The sequence below is a fragment of the Cololabis saira genome, chromosome 8, assembly GCF_033807715.1.
Source record: "Cololabis saira isolate AMF1-May2022 chromosome 8, fColSai1.1, whole genome shotgun sequence".
In the NCBI taxonomy this organism is placed as follows: domain Eukaryota; kingdom Metazoa; phylum Chordata; class Actinopteri; order Beloniformes; family Belonidae; genus Cololabis; species Cololabis saira.
The window spans coordinates 19,250,438-19,268,098 of NC_084594.1; the positions used below are offsets into that span (position 1 = coordinate 19,250,438).

The window sequence follows — 17,661 nt, forward strand, 5'->3', positions numbered from 1 at the left end:
CAGCTTAAGAAAACTCAAATATCCTATCTCAAAAAATTAGAATATTCTGGGAATCTTAATCTTAAACTGTAAGCCATAATCAGCAATATTAAAATAATAAAAGGCTTGCAATATTTCAGTTGATTTGTAATGAATCCAGAATGTATGACATTTTTGTTTTTTTTAATTGCATAACAGAAAATAAAGAACTTTATCACAATATTCTAATTTTCTGAGACAGTCCTGTAGTTGGAACCTTATTACTGCAGTGCCCAGATCAGCACCAGAAGTCCCGTAAAATCCCGTAAAATCACGTAAAATCACGTTAAAGGCTGATTTATGGTTCTGCGTTACACCAGCGCTGAACTTACGGCGCAGGGTACGCGGCGAAGCGCACCTTACGGTGTGCGTCGATTTAACGCGGAACCATAAATCAGCCTTAAGTCAGACAAGTGTTGCGCAACTTGTGAAGACGCATGAAAGGCAAGTTTGATTTACTTTGTAACGCGTTACACCCAACACTGTTAATAACTAAAGAATATTGTAATAGTATAATCATGACTACAAATGTGTCTTGTGTGGTAAAGCTGAAGTCCATCAAAGCCTTTGCTACGAAGTGCAGTCCTGTGTAAATGTTATCACATTTATCTGCTTTCTAGGAACAATCTAGACTTCAGGTTGCACAAAATCACCCCTCACCTCACCATCACCCCCCAACCCTTTTATTTTTTACCACCAGCCTTTTGTGGGTGTATTATCTGTCTTTTTTTTGTTCTGTTGATATTGATGGACACAACTTCACAGTTTATAGACTTTCCTTATGCATAACGAGTCATGCCTTTCAAGAAATATCTGCAAGTGATTTGTTTTCTTTTCATCGGTTCTTTAGAAAAAGAGAAGAGCAGCATTTGATTAAGTTATGAGGTCAGTTTTAAGGCAACCTGTGTTCATTTCCTCATCATCACCGAGTGATTTCAGATGCCTGTATGTAACCTAGCTTCCTAATGACTTAATCCAAAAGAGAAGAGAACAAAAGTGAAAGCCTAAACTCCCCAGAGCTCCCTGGACCGGCTCCTTTCAGGTCTGGGTGTGAGGATGGGAAAGCAGCTGTTCTGGTCCAGCATCCTTACAGGCTCAGTATTTGAAAACCGGACACTGATAAATTGACTTTTAAAAGAAAGGAGGACGTCTCATTTTATTTCATTTTGTATATATAGAGCTGAATAACCTAAACTACCTGATTTCATCTGATTTACTTCCTATCAGAGTAAATCATTCAAGTGAACATGTTTGGATTTCTACCAGTAATACTGAACGATAAAAAAAAAAAAAAGTTATCAGTTGTGGGTCTGAAGTAAAACGTATTTGGTTTGAGCTCCAACTGAAGCACCAGCAGTGACGGATTGTCAACTGAGCAGAGGGATGCATTTCCCGATGATGATGATGATGATGGAGAAGGCTGACGTGTCGGCTTGAGATTATTGTATGTTACGAAGTGCACGCACCACATGGTATTCCTTTGACGTGTCAGAGTACGCAGTAAAGTTTGATGGATGAGGGTTAATGCTACCCCGGAGTCAGGGGAGCTGCAGCGTGTTTACTCAGGGATTTAAAAGCCTGTCAGGAACCGACTGCTGCAGGTTGACCTCCTGCAAATTCCACCCCGTAACTGTCAGGCGCACATTCGCCCCGGCCGCAGGTCTAAATCAAGGCTCTGATTGGGCCGTCACAGGACCAGAAGCTCTGGAACTCATATGATGTTATGCCTTATTCACGAGTGTGTGATCCAACAGGCTCATCCCTCATGAAGGACTCAGTTACGCGTCTGCATCGTTTACTGACTGTGCGACTGCGATTAACCTCACAGCTGCTGTTATCGGGCTCTGAATGACTTTTTTGATACAGTCAGAATGAAGCAGATAGTACAGTATAAACAATATGGTCACAAATGGTGGGAAGTCCTCCTTTATTTATGTCGAGCTTGTGAATCTTTGAAAGGGTTAAGCCTTCCTGGAGATTAAACTGCGCTAAAATCCCATTTTTAAAGTTGCGATATGCTTTACTCCCTCTCTAAAAGCATTCCTGCCCCCCGCCGCCCCCCCCTCAGAGCAGAAGACCTTGCTTCTGTATATAAACGAAGAGCCAAATAGACATTTCTGTAAAGTAAAACATTACTATACCTTTAAGAAACCTAAAAGTGTGAAGTATTCATTAAAAAATGGAGCGTTTCCATGAGGTCACGGGTCCTGACTGGAGACATGAAGTGAAATAAAAGTGTATATGTTGTATATTTATTGAAAACATATTAAAACATATCCCATATCCCCAAGTCCACATAAAAGTCCAGGCTGCATCCTCTGAACCCCTGAACTCTTTGAAGGTTTCATTTTCTCTGCGGATGAACATCAGACTTATCAATACCAATACGGCTTATTTCATACTTTCATTCTAATAAAATGCCTCCAACTGGAAGAACAACCCTCTCATTGCTGTTTGCGCTCGATTAAACGTGTTCATTTGTTTTCTCAAGTTTAAAACTAAATTAAAGTAGCTTAAAAAAACACTTATGAACAGTAGCTCGTTTAGGAAACAATTAAGAGCCTCTGGAATATGAAACATAGCAAAAAGAATCGACCGATGGTGAAGTCTGGTGTCAAACCAACGTGATGTAGGAATGAATACTCTTGGTCCACCCGCCGGCTGCCTATCTCTGCTTTCCTGTCCCTGGTGCAACGTTTTCCCCACTCGGGCCATTTCTACACATATTCACAACAAAATAACAATCATCCCACTGCAGATGAGGAAAATACATTAGTGAACAAAATGACAGTGAGTTCTAATGTGCTTGTGGTCTATGTTGTTATTTTTTCGTGCAGTAATGTTTCACGTATTATTCAACTTAATTCGTGACCTAATGTACGTGTATGGGGTTTTGTGAAGGTAAATGTTCCACACAAAGCACTCAAGAAAAACAACGACAACCATATACGTGGGCATAAACCAGCAGATCATTTTTACTTCTGCACACAGCTGTTTTATCGTCTTAGAAAGGAGGATAAATGAATCATCCTTTTTTTTCTCTCTTTATGACAGCAGAGCCGCGTCCAGGTAATCTGAGACTCTAGTTACACTGAGGCACCTGGAAACTCTCTGCAGAAACAGAGGCAGCTAAGCTGGCTCATGGGGCGGGATGCAGCATCCTTGGCTCACGTCTGTGAGCAAACATCGACCAGTGAGATCTGTGAGGCGACACAAGCAGAACCAGTCAGGGAAGCTGCCGTCATTGACTGCTGCAACACCTAAAACCCATCCAGCATCCGTCCCAGTGGGACGCCGCCCGCTCTCCACACGGATATACTGCAGATGTATAGTTTGGAGTGTGGAAAGATGGATCTTCTTATGATTGGGATTCTGCTAATCTTGCTAGGAACCAGCTGTCTTGTATGGTCGATCTTTACAGCCACTCTAACTCAGGTCATGTTGTTGAAGTAACAGCCATGTCATATGAGAGGAATGCAGATATGCCTCCGCCACGCTGTAGGTTTGCTGTTTATAACATCTAGGAACTGTTCTGTATGCAGCCAGACTCCCCCGCACCTTTCCAGATGGATACGAGCCTCCTTATTGGCCTGCATGGATTTATATCTCCTATTTGCACAGTATGTTGCTCTGAAATTGTGATATGAAATTTCATATATGTGCAAACATAACAATCAATACGTATTCACATACAAGGATGCACATATACTTTTGGATGTGCATTATGTAAAGCATGTGTGCATGTATGAATATGGCCAATAAAGGGAAATCAAAATTTATTGTGACATAATACAAGATTTAAAGCTTGAAGAACACTGTTTCTTTATATTTTGGAAAAATTAGACGAGACAACTCTAAGCAGGGCTCAAATTTAGTGAATGAATGTGTGAAAATGTGTGTATTTTTTCATGGTCGTTTATCATCCCCTGTCTGGTGAAACAGTGCCCCCTAGTGGGAGCAGCTAGTTTAACCGGCAGTGCAATTCCACATGCTGAGCCTTAAAAAAGAAAGAAAGAAAGAAAAAGCATCGTCTGTTTGGCCTACTTCTGTTTAGCAACAAACTACCCAGGAAGTACTATAGGAAGAACAGAAACTTTCAAAAGATCAAAACCTTTTGTAATGTCATAACTCTAACTGCAGATAGACGGCTCTGCCCAGAGCCATAAAGTCTGTCGTCGACAGTTTCAGGCACTCAGTACTTGAAAGTTCAGCTCGGTCCATATTTAAAAAGCCTCAAATACAAAGATATATGATGTATTTAATCTTTTTATGGTATTATTCCCAGGGTTAGAAAAGCTTAACTAATGTGATAGATTGAGCAGAAGCATTTTGGTACAAACTCATCTCAGTTGCAGTGTCGGTAAATAACGTCTGTACATAATTTAGACTAGACATCAGATTGATGTGGGAATCTTTGCTTCATCACTCTCCAGGTGTTAATCACAAGGTTTTAATTGGTGCTAAAGCAACAGAAATAACCCATGTAGGATTTGGTCAGAGGCCGGGATATGAGAATGGCTTCAAGAAACTGTGACAAAGGGGAAAAGACAGGATTGCTAAAGGATAAAAATTATGACCCTTGAGGGGTTTATTTCATTTACAGTAACAGTACAGCGACTCGCAGTAAACTGTTTTTACAGCTTTCTTGTTGGAAGCGAAACCTGAAGTGCATGAAATCTTTTTTTTTTTTATGTCAGAAGGAGGAGATTAAATGCTGTTTATCCCCTTTGGGATAAGGCACCATAACAGATGACAGATGTAAGCACATTACACGGAGCCTGAGGCCGGTCAGGACAGGGTTCCGTCTCCAGGAGGGACGATGCAGGTTTGAGGTTTGGACCAGTATTGTCTGACCGGGCCTGACTGCAGCTCAGTGCTGACCCAAAACCATAAACGTCATGTGACAGTAATGTCCTGCAGGACTGGGAAAAGTTTAAAAAACAACATAAACCATAAAGTGTCATTTGGTAAAATAAAAACGACTTTTAAAGGGTCCAAACGCAAGAAAGCAGATCTGAGTGAGTCAGCGCTGAATTCGTTAAAGTCAAATTAAAATCTTTTCAGTTGTTAGTTTCCAAACATTGCTTTTTTATTTTAATTTTTTATTTATTTTTCTGTGCTTGGTCTGGTTTCAGGGCAGTTAAATCCTCCCGTGCAGTTGTTGTACACCCTTCTGGAGTTCGTTCTTCTTTTTTTAGACTACGACGTTTTTTTGGAAAGTGATGAGTCATGGTGGCGACCCCTTGAGGGAAAAACCAAAAGAAAAAGTATTTTTCACTCCAGTAAAAAAGCTTATGTTTTATTTTTGTCCACCTGACTGAGTCTGAGTTGCTTTGAAGATCTCATTCGGTCTCAGCTGAATTGTTGCAAAAAACGGTCGAAGTTTATTTAACTTTAACGACAACTTGTAAAGTATCTGCAGCGTTCTGTTGCTTCAAGCAGAAACGGCTGCTTGTCGGGATCACGTCTGGGTTTTGTCAGCAAGCCAAGCTCTGATTGGCTAGTTGTGCTTCTCGTCATTAAGTCGAATCGCATCTGAGGTTAAAAACTGTTGAACAGGTTCAATCAGATGCAAGTGCAGTGATTCAGATGTTAAGGATAAGATAAGAATACCTTTCTTCCCTCATTGGTGATTAAAATCAGTAATACTTTGCATTTCTGCCAACAGCGTCACAAGACGGAAAAAAATACACTTTTTTCACCATATAAGTACGGCATTCCTAATCATTTGAAGACAGACAACTAAAGAATAAACAATTTGAAAAGTGAAAACTAATTTGGACGTGAAGCATTGTTTATAAATAAGTTCATAACCCCAATTTGGTTTCTCCACAAATCCCCTCTGAAGATATTTAGCCCAGCCGAGGAGGTAAAGAGTGCCCGTTAATCCTGCCATTCCTCCATCCTCCGTCCATCCATTCAGTTTGTATATGTAAGCGCGTCTCAGCTTACATCCTATCATGTGTTTTTGCAGGTGCTGAGTATTACAAAGTGTAAGAAGGGTCACAACCTCATCCATCACAACAGTGCGGCGCCATCAGGCTCAGGTTTTATTGCGTGTCTTCAGTGTTTACGCCTGGCGTTTATGACGGCGGGTACACCTGACGAGCGAACCGTCGTGGAGTCCCCCAGACCAGCGGAGTGACAGAATGTGAAGGAATGAAGGAAAGAAAAGGGCTTTCAGGCTTTTGTGTCGGTAGGCATCTTGATGGGCGAGCTTCAAAAACACTGGATCCGTTTAACGCCACTCTTCCTGAGAATAAACAGAAGATCAGTCGGGGGTGACTCTGAAAATCCCTCTGTAAACAGCTTCTATATGGTGCTGCTGGTGGGGATGGACTCCAGCCACATCTGACTCCGAGCAGGAGAAAGATGCTGCAGAAAACGAAGGGGCCCCTAGTTACCACAGCAACTTATTTTGTCCATTGATAATCGTCTTTACGGTTCATTTTAACAAATGTGTTGTCTATAAATGCTTGTCAGCATTCAGGTGAATGAATATATGAGCTAAATCCTCCTACGAGTAAGTTATTTTTGGTTAGGATCACACTGAGGGGGTCCGGCTCAAACATGTGGTCAGCGGTTGTGAGAGCCCTCTGTTGCCTTCACACTGTGTGCCATGTTTGTGCATCGCCTTAACAACCAGAGCCATCTGGACTTTTTGTTTTGTGCAGCTCCGAGTCTTTGGCTACGCACCATTTGTTTGTTCGGGCCGTGCTTATTATGCAGCCTGGAAGGGCAGGCACCTAAATGGGGCGCGAGCAGCATGAGGTGGCAGAACTGCCATCCCCGGGTCTCCAGCGTGGAGGAGACGGAGTCAGAACGCGTCTGTGTTCTCATTCGGATTCAGTTGTTTCAAGCAGTCAGGTGAGAACAGACGTATGCACTGATCAGAGTATTTCCACTAAGGGTGTTTTACTGTGATTTACTGCTAAATCAAACCTACATATGAAACTTGTGCTATTTTTGTGTGCAAAATGTACCTTTTTTTTCCATAAATTGTACATTTTGGAGTTCACTCTGTTAGTTTATCTAAAGATTTGATTTACTTTTAATCAAAATTCCCACAAAATCCTGATGTCTTCTTTTTTCACATACAACATTTCAGTATCTATAATTTCAAAATTATGGACAATACATCATATTTTTGTGTAAATTGTAGAACAAGAAGAAAGAAAACCTTGTTTTCTTATGTAAACAGAAGTTCTGTTGATGTGAACTGAATTGGACGTGAAGTCTAAACTGATGCTGCATGTTCCCGGCTCGTCTCGTACGAATGAGGGCGACGATGACAACCTCCTAACATGGCAGTGCATGGAGGAGGCTCTGAAAGTGGGTTCGAATCATCTGCATCGTGGAAAACAACCAGATTCTCCTCCACCGTCTCGGTTACCACGGAGACGGCTCTGGTGCCGAGCCCAGAAACTTTCCACCGAGCCAGGTCATGCGCTTCTTTCACCGCAAAAATCTTGTTGCCGTTTTACAAGAAACTACGTCATTTTCCTGAAAAAGGTTTCGCTTCACAAACATGATCTTTTCAGAAAGTAATCAAATAAAAACCGCACAGAAAGTAACAATATTGTGAAACGCGCTGATTAATGGGGTAATCAGGTCTGCAAACAATGATCCCATACGGGAGTGGGACGCCAGCCGTCCAGAGGAGAGTCCTGCGCCCGCGCCATGACGCCGGCCGGGCTCTCGCCAGGCTGTATACAACCTCCGCCGGGCCAAGCGACCTGCCTGTCCAGCAGGACCTCTTCCTAACTCTCCGTTGGCGCCGTCGCCAAGTTTAGAGGTGGGGGCGATAACAGAACATGTGTTTGAGGCCAGTTTGTGAAAAACCGTCTGCTGCAATGATCCTGCAGGCGACTTCAAGACTTTCAGAGGCATCCTCTTAGTTTTAACTAGAACCTCAAAAAGAAACTTTTTTAAAAATAAAATAGTCGTTTTTAAATTATTCTGACTTCCTTTGACTGGTATCAGGACGAACCCTTGTTGTGAGGTCATTTCTTGTCTTGTTTATGTGCAATTAAAAAAGTCCACATTGTAAGTTTGTCTTTCCCTGTCTCGTTAATAATGAGACGTGTCTTCAACACTCGGACTGATGTTCCGGGTGTCCTGAAGTTTTTTAAAGTAGATTTAGTTGACTGAGTTGGTTTTTTGCATATAACTACTGCTGTCATACACTTAGCAAGGTGCTTTGCTTGGTTTTTGGTTTCATTGTTTTCACCTCCGGTTGTACGTGCAGTGCTTTTGTGGAAGATGGTCTGCAGAGAGATGCTGCCCAAGCTGTGTTGAAAGTTGGTCCGTTGCCATTGTCAACTAAAGTGCTGCTTCTTCGGCCGTCTCTGGCGGTTCTGTTCCAGCTCAGCATGCCAAGCAAGTGTCAGCTTTCTGTTGGTGTAGTAGTTCTACGTTTTAAGTAAATCTAGTTAACTCGCTGCCCTCTAAACTCCAGACTGTAGAAGCAGCAATGTACTCTTACTTGTTAGCCAGCTGTTTCCTTTCTGATCTCCAGTTTTTGTTTTGGGATGCCTGTATAAGCCATACAGCAGAACTGTAGGGGGCTTCCAACCCCCCCCAACACACAATAAGAGTCTGCAAACAGACTTATTTTCGATCCTCCTTCAGAGCTCACAAACATTTGGATGGCTTGGCCTCAGCCGCGAGTTTCGCTCCAAAGCTGCCACTGATGAAAAAAAAAAAACAAAAAAAAACCAAGATGGTTAATTAGATGAATGAATGCAGCTGGTCCGATCCGCTGCTGCTGCTGTCATCTGAGCCGCCGCCTCGCAGCAAATGTGATGAATGTGCACGTTTGTGATGTGTTGCGTTTTATTTTGGTCAAACTGCAGGACAAATGATGCAGAAAAGGCTGATAAAAGAAAACACACACTTTCAGCGGCTCTAGATAAGACTTGTGAATTCTGGGCTGAATTTTTCTTGTCCTGTGTGCGCTCCACAAGGCTGCGGCTCGGAAAGCCGTAATCCCGACGGCAAAAGCAAAAAGTTCAGTACAAACATGGAATGCAAAACATCAGATTGAATCTATGTCTCCTCTTTGGGGAGATGATGGATTCTGCAGACTTGCAGTCAAACTTGAACCTTGTTGGAGCCAAGATGGCTGTTTTTTCTCATAAATACTCGCCATTCAAAACCTCAAGACAGGAAATCCTACTCTTTTGTTTTGTGTATCTGAATTTGTCTTTCAGTAGATTACAATCCTCAGATTGAAGCAAGTTTTTCTTTATCTGAAATAATCTTTCTGTTACTGAGAAATAAAGGAAGATATTGCCGAATGGCTAAAGATCTTTAAAAGTCACCGGATTAAAGTGTGAAATCAGAGTCTGAGTTTTTACTGAATCAGAAAATACTATACTATACTATACTATACTATACTATACTATACTATACTATACTATACTATACTATACTATACTATACTATACTATACTATACTACTGTCATTTAGCAGACGCTTTTATCCAAAGCGACTTACATATGAGAGAACAACACAAGCACAAAAATCACATAGGAGGGTCCAGCTGGATAAGTGCTGGTCAGACTGCTGAGAGTCAGGTGCTGCCACGCCAGTGCTAGAATATCTTTTTTTTTTTTTTAAATAAGAAAGCTACGTCTAAGAAGACACCATCTTGACGTTAGTGCATGCATCTTACTAGATGCCGAAGTGCTCCTTAAAGAGCTGGGTCTTTAGCTTGCTCTTAAAAGTGGGTACAGACCCTTCGGATCGGACAGAGTTTGGTAAGTCGTTCCACCAACAGGGAACAACGGAGGAGAAGAGTCTGGCTACTGATTTCATGCCACGTGGTGGTGGAAGCACCAGGCGTCTTTCGCTGGCTGAGTGGAGCTGTCGAGAGGGAGTGTAGCTCTGAATCAAGTAGTGAAGGTATTGAGGAGCCGTTTGCGTAATTGTTTGGTAAGCCAGAAGCAGAGCTTTAAACTTGATGTGTGCTGCAACTGGAAGCCAGTGCAGAGAGATTAGCAGCGGAGTGACATGAGCTCTCTTGGGTTGATTGAAAACCAGACGTGCTGCTGCATTCTGGATCATCTGTAGAGGTTTAACTGAGCACGCAGGAAGGTCGACCAACAAGGAATTACAGTAGTCAATGCGTGACATGACCAGAGTCTGAACCAAGAGCTGTGCCGTATGTTCTGTCAGGTAGGGTCTGATTTTCCTGATGTTGTAGAGAGCGAACCAGCAAGACCGGGAAACCGAGGCAACATGCTCCTTAAAGGTCAGCAGGCTGTCTAAAAGGACACCAAGATTCCTGGCAGAAGATGTGGGCACAAGTGTGGTGGAATCTAAATGCACAATTATCTGAGGAGGCAGGGAATGACTGGCTGGACAAACAATGAGCTCAGTTTTGGACAGATTTAGCTGAAGGTGACGGTCCTTCATCCAAGCAGAGATATCAGAAAGACAGGCCGATATTTGCATTGAGACGGCCGTGTCACCAGGTAGGAAGGAAAGGAAAGAGCTGGGTGTCATCAGCATAGCAGTGGTAGGAGAAGCCGTGAGAGGTGATGATTTCATCTAGTGAATTGGTGTATAGTGAAAAGAGAAGGGGGCCAAGCACCGATCCCTGTGGCACCCCTGTTGCCAGCTCATGCGATCTGGACACTCGTCTTTGCCAAGATGCTCTGAAAGATCTTCCTGCGAGGTAAGACATGAACCATAGGAGGACAGATCCTGAGATGCCAAGTGTTGACAGTGAGGAGAGGAGGATGTGGTGGTTGACCGTGTCGAAGGCAGCAGACAGGTCGAGCAGTATGAGAACTGAGGACAGACCAGCCGATGTGGCAGCCCGTAGTGACTCAGTAACTGACAGAAGAGCAGTTTCAGTCGAGTGGCCCTGCCTAAAGGCAGACTGATTTGGATCATACAGGCAGTTGTCGTGAAGGAACTGCGAGACCTGGCTAAAATAAGGATAAATAAAATACAAACATCATAGTGATATTTTCCAGTTTGGGTTTGAGATAAAGACCTAAAAACGTTCGACTCCGCCAACTCATCTCCTGTCTCCAGGAACTTTGGAGATAATATGAACCATTCAGCAAAAAAGAGGCAGGAATCCTAAATCTGACAACTTTCGCTGGAGGACCGAACTACCGAAGCGTCATGTGCTCAAAGTGCCCACAGCAGCAAAAAATAGACAGAAGCCTGAACAAATAAAGAGAAACCTTAAAGGGACAAAATCCGAGCTGAAATTAAATCCCAGAATAAAAACACATCCCCATCCGCTCGTCCGTTCCCACAGAAGGAAGGTGAAAGGGCTGGTTCGTGACTCATGTGCCCTCCGCTGCCCCTGATATCAGCTTTAATAGAAGAAAGTCCAGACGCCACCAAGACTCAGGACGGATGCTAGTCAGAGCGTGTTGTTCCAGTCTTATCGTGTGTCCTAAACTGGAAGCAGCTAGATTTTTTATGTAACCAACTTAAGCATCAAAGTTTAGCAGTTCCCCCGCTCCATCATCACTCCTCTTCCTGAAATCCTGCCCTCCTCTGGAGTCATAGCACGCAACCCTACGACTCTAGGGCCCAGCGCCAGAGGAACATGCTCCAGAGACTTTAACACGTTACACTCGGGTAAAAAAAAAAACAAAATGTTGAAAATGTGGCACAATGGGAGGCCTCCCTGACGTGTTCGCCTCGTACGGTCGCTACAGGACGAGCATTTCATCAGACTCTTAGTCATATTAAGGCCTTACATCCTGTTACACAAATTATATTGATGCTCTTCAGCCAAAAGTTTTTTCTTTTCTTTATTTCTTTCAATTATCAACTCAGTGAGGAACGTGCAAGGTTTGGAAAGGCTGCGTTTTAAACGGCCAAGTCTACAGAGGTTTAAGGTTATCTCATGGTTTTGGAAACCTCGATTACACGTCACAAGGACATTCCTCGGTCCAACGGGTCACTGAAACCATTTAACATCCAGTGATGTTTAGCAGAAATATGAAGGTTATGTAAGTGCTACATCTGACACCGAACCATGCTTTTTTTTTTTTAAACTGAACCATTTATTTGATTTTGTAAACCAAGTGGTTTTGTTGCATGTTTGCAAGGTACAACATCAGAGAGGAACCACGTTGCTGTTCCAGGTTCCTCGTGTGCTTTCTGAGAAGATTGTTACCGTTGTTTTCTTTTCACTGCTTGATCAAGCTGACAGTCACACGCGACCCAAAGGCTGGTCCCAAATGAGTCCCAACTCAGCAAGCCAACGTCCCGCTGAAGCTACACGAGGAATGTAAACATCGTACACAACTGTGGTGTCCGAAAAATGTGACATGTTGCTTAAGACTAACCAAAAAAATGGAAATGAAAGTAAAAATCCTGCAAAACAAAACAATGGTGTTCCACACGATTTAGCAGGGACCAGAGCTGGTATCCAGCGAGTGGATAAACAGCCAAACAACTGACCGGTGACCACGTGGGCGTCACCCCTCCTACCTCTGAGTGTGACCGTTTGATGCTTTTAGAGCTCAAAGTTGTGCAGAATGAAGTTCATACTAGGTGTTTCCATTACCGCCGGTCCCGGGTAGCTTTTCAGGGACCAGGTCGCTGTGTCTCTATTACCAGGAACGGCCCTGCAAAAGTGGCCTTCGAGAACCTTTACGGGGCGAATAAGACATTCCTGTGGTAGGAGAGGTGCTCAGACTGGCCAACAGGAACTTCCTGGCAGGTCTCTGCTGATCGGCATTTCTAACTTTCACTTGAACATAAATCACGTGAACACAACTCCTGCACTTATTGGACAAGAAACATTTGCGTACGTTTGATGAAGTCGGAGTTTACAAGAAAATGACAAGATGGGCTACCAAGTCCATTCAGGCATCGTATTATGCCAACATAGAGGTCCGACGGGGGGTTTTCCTTTAACCTCAAGCAGTTTATGTTAAAAAAGCAAACAAAAATGCAATTAGCATCCCTTGTTTACGCATTTCTTCTTCTGCTGCATTCTTCTTTGTCGTCTACTTTTACGCCGCTCGCCGTTTGCCAACAGAAAGAAAGAGTACATTACCGCCACCTCCTGGTCAGCAGAGTTATTTGTTTGGTCAACGATTCTCACGTGGCACTGCAGAGTAATGGAGACACACATGCACTGTTAAAGGTTCCTGTCGGGTTTACTGATTCATCCCATCACACAGCAACTATCAGAATAAAGGTGTCGGACCGATCATCTTCATTCTAGGAGGCAGAAACAACCTCTCAGAAGTTGTGCTAGATTTTATGGGGAAACAAAGCTGCATTTGTTGCATACTTGTGCGACCACTCGCTTGGGTAGAATCCTCTTTTGTTTATATTTTTAGTTCACTGTGACAATACTTCTGGTTTCTAGAGCCATGAAATATTTCACTCTGGGGACCAACCGCATATGTAACGAACCAAGAACCAGGCCTTGTGACTTTTTGTGGCATAGCGATGTCATGTTGCAGCCATACATGATTTAATCAAATTAGAATTAGCACCAAAGCGTTGACATAATTACATTAAAAGTCCCCTTTTCCACATCCGTTCTTGGGTATGGGTAAATACTTTTACAGAGTTCCCTAAAAGCGCTATCAATCCGAGGAGACGTCCTCATCAGTGAGGTCTTTCTCTTGTTGAAGTGGGGCATGTAATCATTTTCTCTGACGGCACCGTCTTTTCGTCGTGATCAGGAGACTCCAAGACCCCTGTTTTCAAGTCGTCGTAAATTTTATTTCTGTTGCGGCAACAGAATCAGTTTCTGCAGGAACGTCGGGGAGTGAACTGAGCAAACCAAACAGTTTCAGGAGCTAACTGAACCCATAACTCACCTTAAACTAAACAAGGCTCTCCACAAAAACGATCCGCGATCCATCTCCTGAAGGTTTTACAATGATGCTGTTGTGAAAGTACGGGTGTTTTTCTGTTCACTCGCTTTGTTTCTGTCCCTTACCAGAAGGAAAACAAACCTTTTTGTCTCCCAGGTGATAAGAAATTATGGTAGCCACTTTCATTTGAAGTCTACATTATTATTCTTACTTTAGAAAAAAAAAAACATTCTCAGGTGCCCACATTAGGCCGCTACATCATCATCTACAGTACAGACCAAAGTTTTGGAAACCCCATTTGTTTGAATGAGAAGGTGTGTCCAAACTTTTGGTCTGCACTGTATGTGTAATAGCTGTACACTATTCTGGGTTAATGACTAAAGTACTTTCTCTTCAAAGCGAACCAGACTTTCCCAGAATAGTGGACTTTTTTTTATTGACACATTTATAATCTTGGGTTTATAAATATAATTTTTCTCAGAATCAGGAACAGAAACTTGACCCGGATGGCTCAGAATTTGCACAAACAGTGCTGCGTTGACGACGTTCTGCACGATGATGTTCGGCGGTATTCATCGGCGCCCGAATCACAAATGTAGTAATTGACTGAATCAGGACACGACTGAAACGTTGCATTCGCAAGTAACAGAAAAGCAGATTACTTTCTAACTCCATCCTGCAGTCTTGCCACGAGAGTCATGCAACAGGATGTGCGTACAACTTTAACGGGAACTCCAGCTCGATGTGCTGCAGCTCCGTGCCCCCGGCTCTCCGTCCACCCCCGTTCCCATGAGAATGATCCCTCGCTGGGGCAGAAGTCATCCACTGCGTAACCTCTCTGCTCCCCCCAAAGGACCAATTGGCCAACATTAAGGGAGCGACCCGGCCCGCCGAAAAAATGAAGATGTATGTGGCAGCAGTAACAGTAGACTTGAGGTCAGGCCGGGCTGAAGAGAAGATTGCATTTCGTCAGATGAATAGGAGGAGACGATGAGAGTGGCTTCTCCGAGCACGGACGGTGCTGTAACGCGATCTGTTGTGACTGCAAGTCGAGGGGGGTCGCTCGTTACACGTCGTGGGATTTCAGGTTCTTGTGCAAATCTGCGAGTGCTTCTCTTATCTCGGGGCTTCTTTTCTTTTTTTTTTTTGTTTTTGTCGAAGAATTTCAAGCGCATTTAGTGCCAGTTAACTTCTGGAGAACAGTTTATCGTTGTACAAATAAACCTAACAACTGACATGGTCTCCCCGAATGCAGGGCCTGCATTTCATGAGTCTGGGGGCAGAGCCATCTTTCTGGAACTGATCTCTGTTTCCATGGGGACTGGAGCGCCGCTGGACAGATGAGAGGCGGCGACGAGGTGCATCCCGCCGAGCCAAGAGGGTCTAACCTGGAAAACGTGCAGTGGGGGCTCGCCTCGGCCCCTGATTACCCATGATGCTTCGGAGCGAGGCCGTATTTGGCTGCCAGCTCGGTGTGAATGACCATACAAGGTATCTGCATCCACTTCAGTCAGCCGAGGAGATTACGGCAACTACAATACCTCCTTTAGGTTTCTTTCTTCTTCTATCAATATCTATCTTCTCTCTGTATGTCAGCAGTTAAGGCTCCTTTTTTTGCCCTTTCTTTCTGTTATCTGGCTGTCTTTTACTTCACTTTCCCCTCTTTCGGTTCTTTAATCTTCCCCTTTTTCTTTTTCTGGCTCTTTCTTCCCTTCCTTCCACCGTTCTTTTCGTTTGTCCCAGCCTGCAAATAGAGAGGGCACTCTAATAGACCTCCCTCAGGTCTCCCGTCCCCCTACTCCTCCCTCTTCTTCTTGGTCGTTTCTCTCTCTCCTCCCCTTACCCCCCCCACCCTTCCTCCTCTCCTCTCTCCCCTCGATCCTTCCTCCTTTTCTCAGCCAGCCCCAGATAAGAAGGGGGCAGAAGTAATTCTTTTCAGCCACTTCTGAAGCTCGAGCCACCAGAGAAGAGTGGGAGGAAAAACAGACTTTTTCTGTCGTTTCTGTTTTCTTCTATTCCAGGACATCTAAAGTTAGACAAGCCCGTCCCAGTTGCCTGTTATCTACATGCAACTTATATTCTTTTTTTTAAAAAGAATATTAGTATTTTGCCTTTCAAACATCCCTCGCCTTTCAAACATGTCTTTTACTCCCTAGCAACCGTTGTTTTCTCCATTTCACTTTCGCTGAGTATCATCTCCATCCATGTCTTTTTCTGTGTGGATTTAGACTCCTACCTGGTGCAGGAGAGAATTTCAGCAAAACCATGGCAGACCTGTCACACGTCAAGCTGATGGACCCAATCCTTTGAGACGTAAAAACCCAGAAAGTGAATGATGCACATGTGCATCCTTACGTCTGCTGAGGGGGGAACAGGAAGCCCACAGGTGTCCCTCTTTTCTTCAACGGTGTGATCTACAAGGAAGGTGAGACTCCAGTGAAGAGCCTGAAGAGCCTGCAGCATCTGACCTCATGGATTGTCTTTCTGGTGATGAGACGTGTGCATGCATCCTGCACACAGATGTTCTGCTGAGGTGAATTGAGGTCAAAGCGTGAACAACCTCGTGTCGACACCTCTCCGCCGCGAGAACACACACTTTTCTAGAGTTTAGGAGCCTGTCATGAAAGGCCCAAATCTCCGCCGGGGGCTGCTGGTGCTTCTGCTGCTTTGGACCTTGTCAGCAGTGTCGGCGGCGGCAGGTGTCGCGAGCGCGGAACGAGGAGGAGCTGGACGTAGCCAGAGGAGAGGAGGAACTGGTGGCGGCGGAGGAGCCGCAGAGAAGAGGAGGAGGTTTCACCGCATCCAGCACGGCCAGTGCAGCTACACCTTCATCCTGCCGGAGCTGGACGCCTGTCAGGGCGCCGGGTCGCCGTCGCAGACCGAACAATACGGGGGGTCTCGCGGGGCCGTGAGTGGTGTGCAGAGGGACTCGCCGCCTGTGGACGCCAACTGGTCGTCTCAGAAACTGCAGCACCTGGAGAGCATCATGGAGAACAACACGCTGTGGCTGCACAAGGTAAGAGGCACGCAGCTTTCTCTTTAAATGTTCCGCTCAACGCACTCTCGATGCGAGTAAGTCAACAAAAATGCAGACGTTGTGCAACCGAGTCTGCATCAGAGGGAAGACGTGGTTGGTCGCCGACGAAAACAACTCATAACACAGATTTTTCTTTCACTTTTCTCAAGTGTTTTTCCACGAATGAATTTCACTTGTGAGACACTTTCATAACAGTTGAGTCGCAACAACACGCTGATTACAGGCTGCAGGGAGCGGGAGAGGATGACAGAGTGCGTGGTGTTGCCACATGCTGTCGGAGGATACGCTGTCCCAGATCACTTAACTCTTTGATGGACACCCAGAAGCAAAGTGTGTGTTTGCTTTTGTCACGGTGCTTAAAAACCTGGTTTTTGGTTGTGAAAGTTCAGGTTTGACTGAATGAGTGGCAGCTGTTTCGGATCAGGGGGAAGCAGGGAGTAGGGTTCCCCGCGGCTCTCCTAACACACTATTGTTCTGTCCTGTAATTTTGGTAAAGTGTTGACTTCGCAGTGTTTAATGAGAGCGACTGTAAAACTGTTTCTTGATGATCCTTTTTCTGTTCTGTGAGAAAAATTCCAGCCGTAATTCCCGTTATACTGCAGACGAGGTGAAAGTCTTTAGCCTTTTCACATTCATTAGCATCTGAAGTTTGCCTCCAGATTAAAACTATTTAGTCCTGCTGCACTGAAGCCCTGAAACTTGGTTTCTGGAGCAGATTTCTTCCACCTGCTAGTGATGAATTTCACAGGGTGGCCCCCTTTTCTTCAGCGGTCTCTGGACTCGGTTCGAAG

At 44.3% G+C, this 17,661-nt stretch overlaps 1 protein-coding gene across 1 annotated transcript in view; it reads left to right on the plus strand.

Annotated features, from left to right (window-relative positions):
• Positions 1-15,790: 15,790 nt before the first annotated feature.
• The window catches only part of angpt4 (angiopoietin 4), a 78,287-nt gene continuing 76,416 nt past the window's right edge, over positions 15,791-17,661 (plus strand). Inside the window, exon 1 of the mRNA XM_061727035.1 lies at positions 15,791-16,849. Within this exon, the coding sequence (XP_061583019.1) occupies positions 16,454-16,849 (396 nt within the window). The 5' untranslated portion in view covers positions 15,791-16,453. The remainder of the gene's footprint in view (positions 16,850-17,661) is intronic.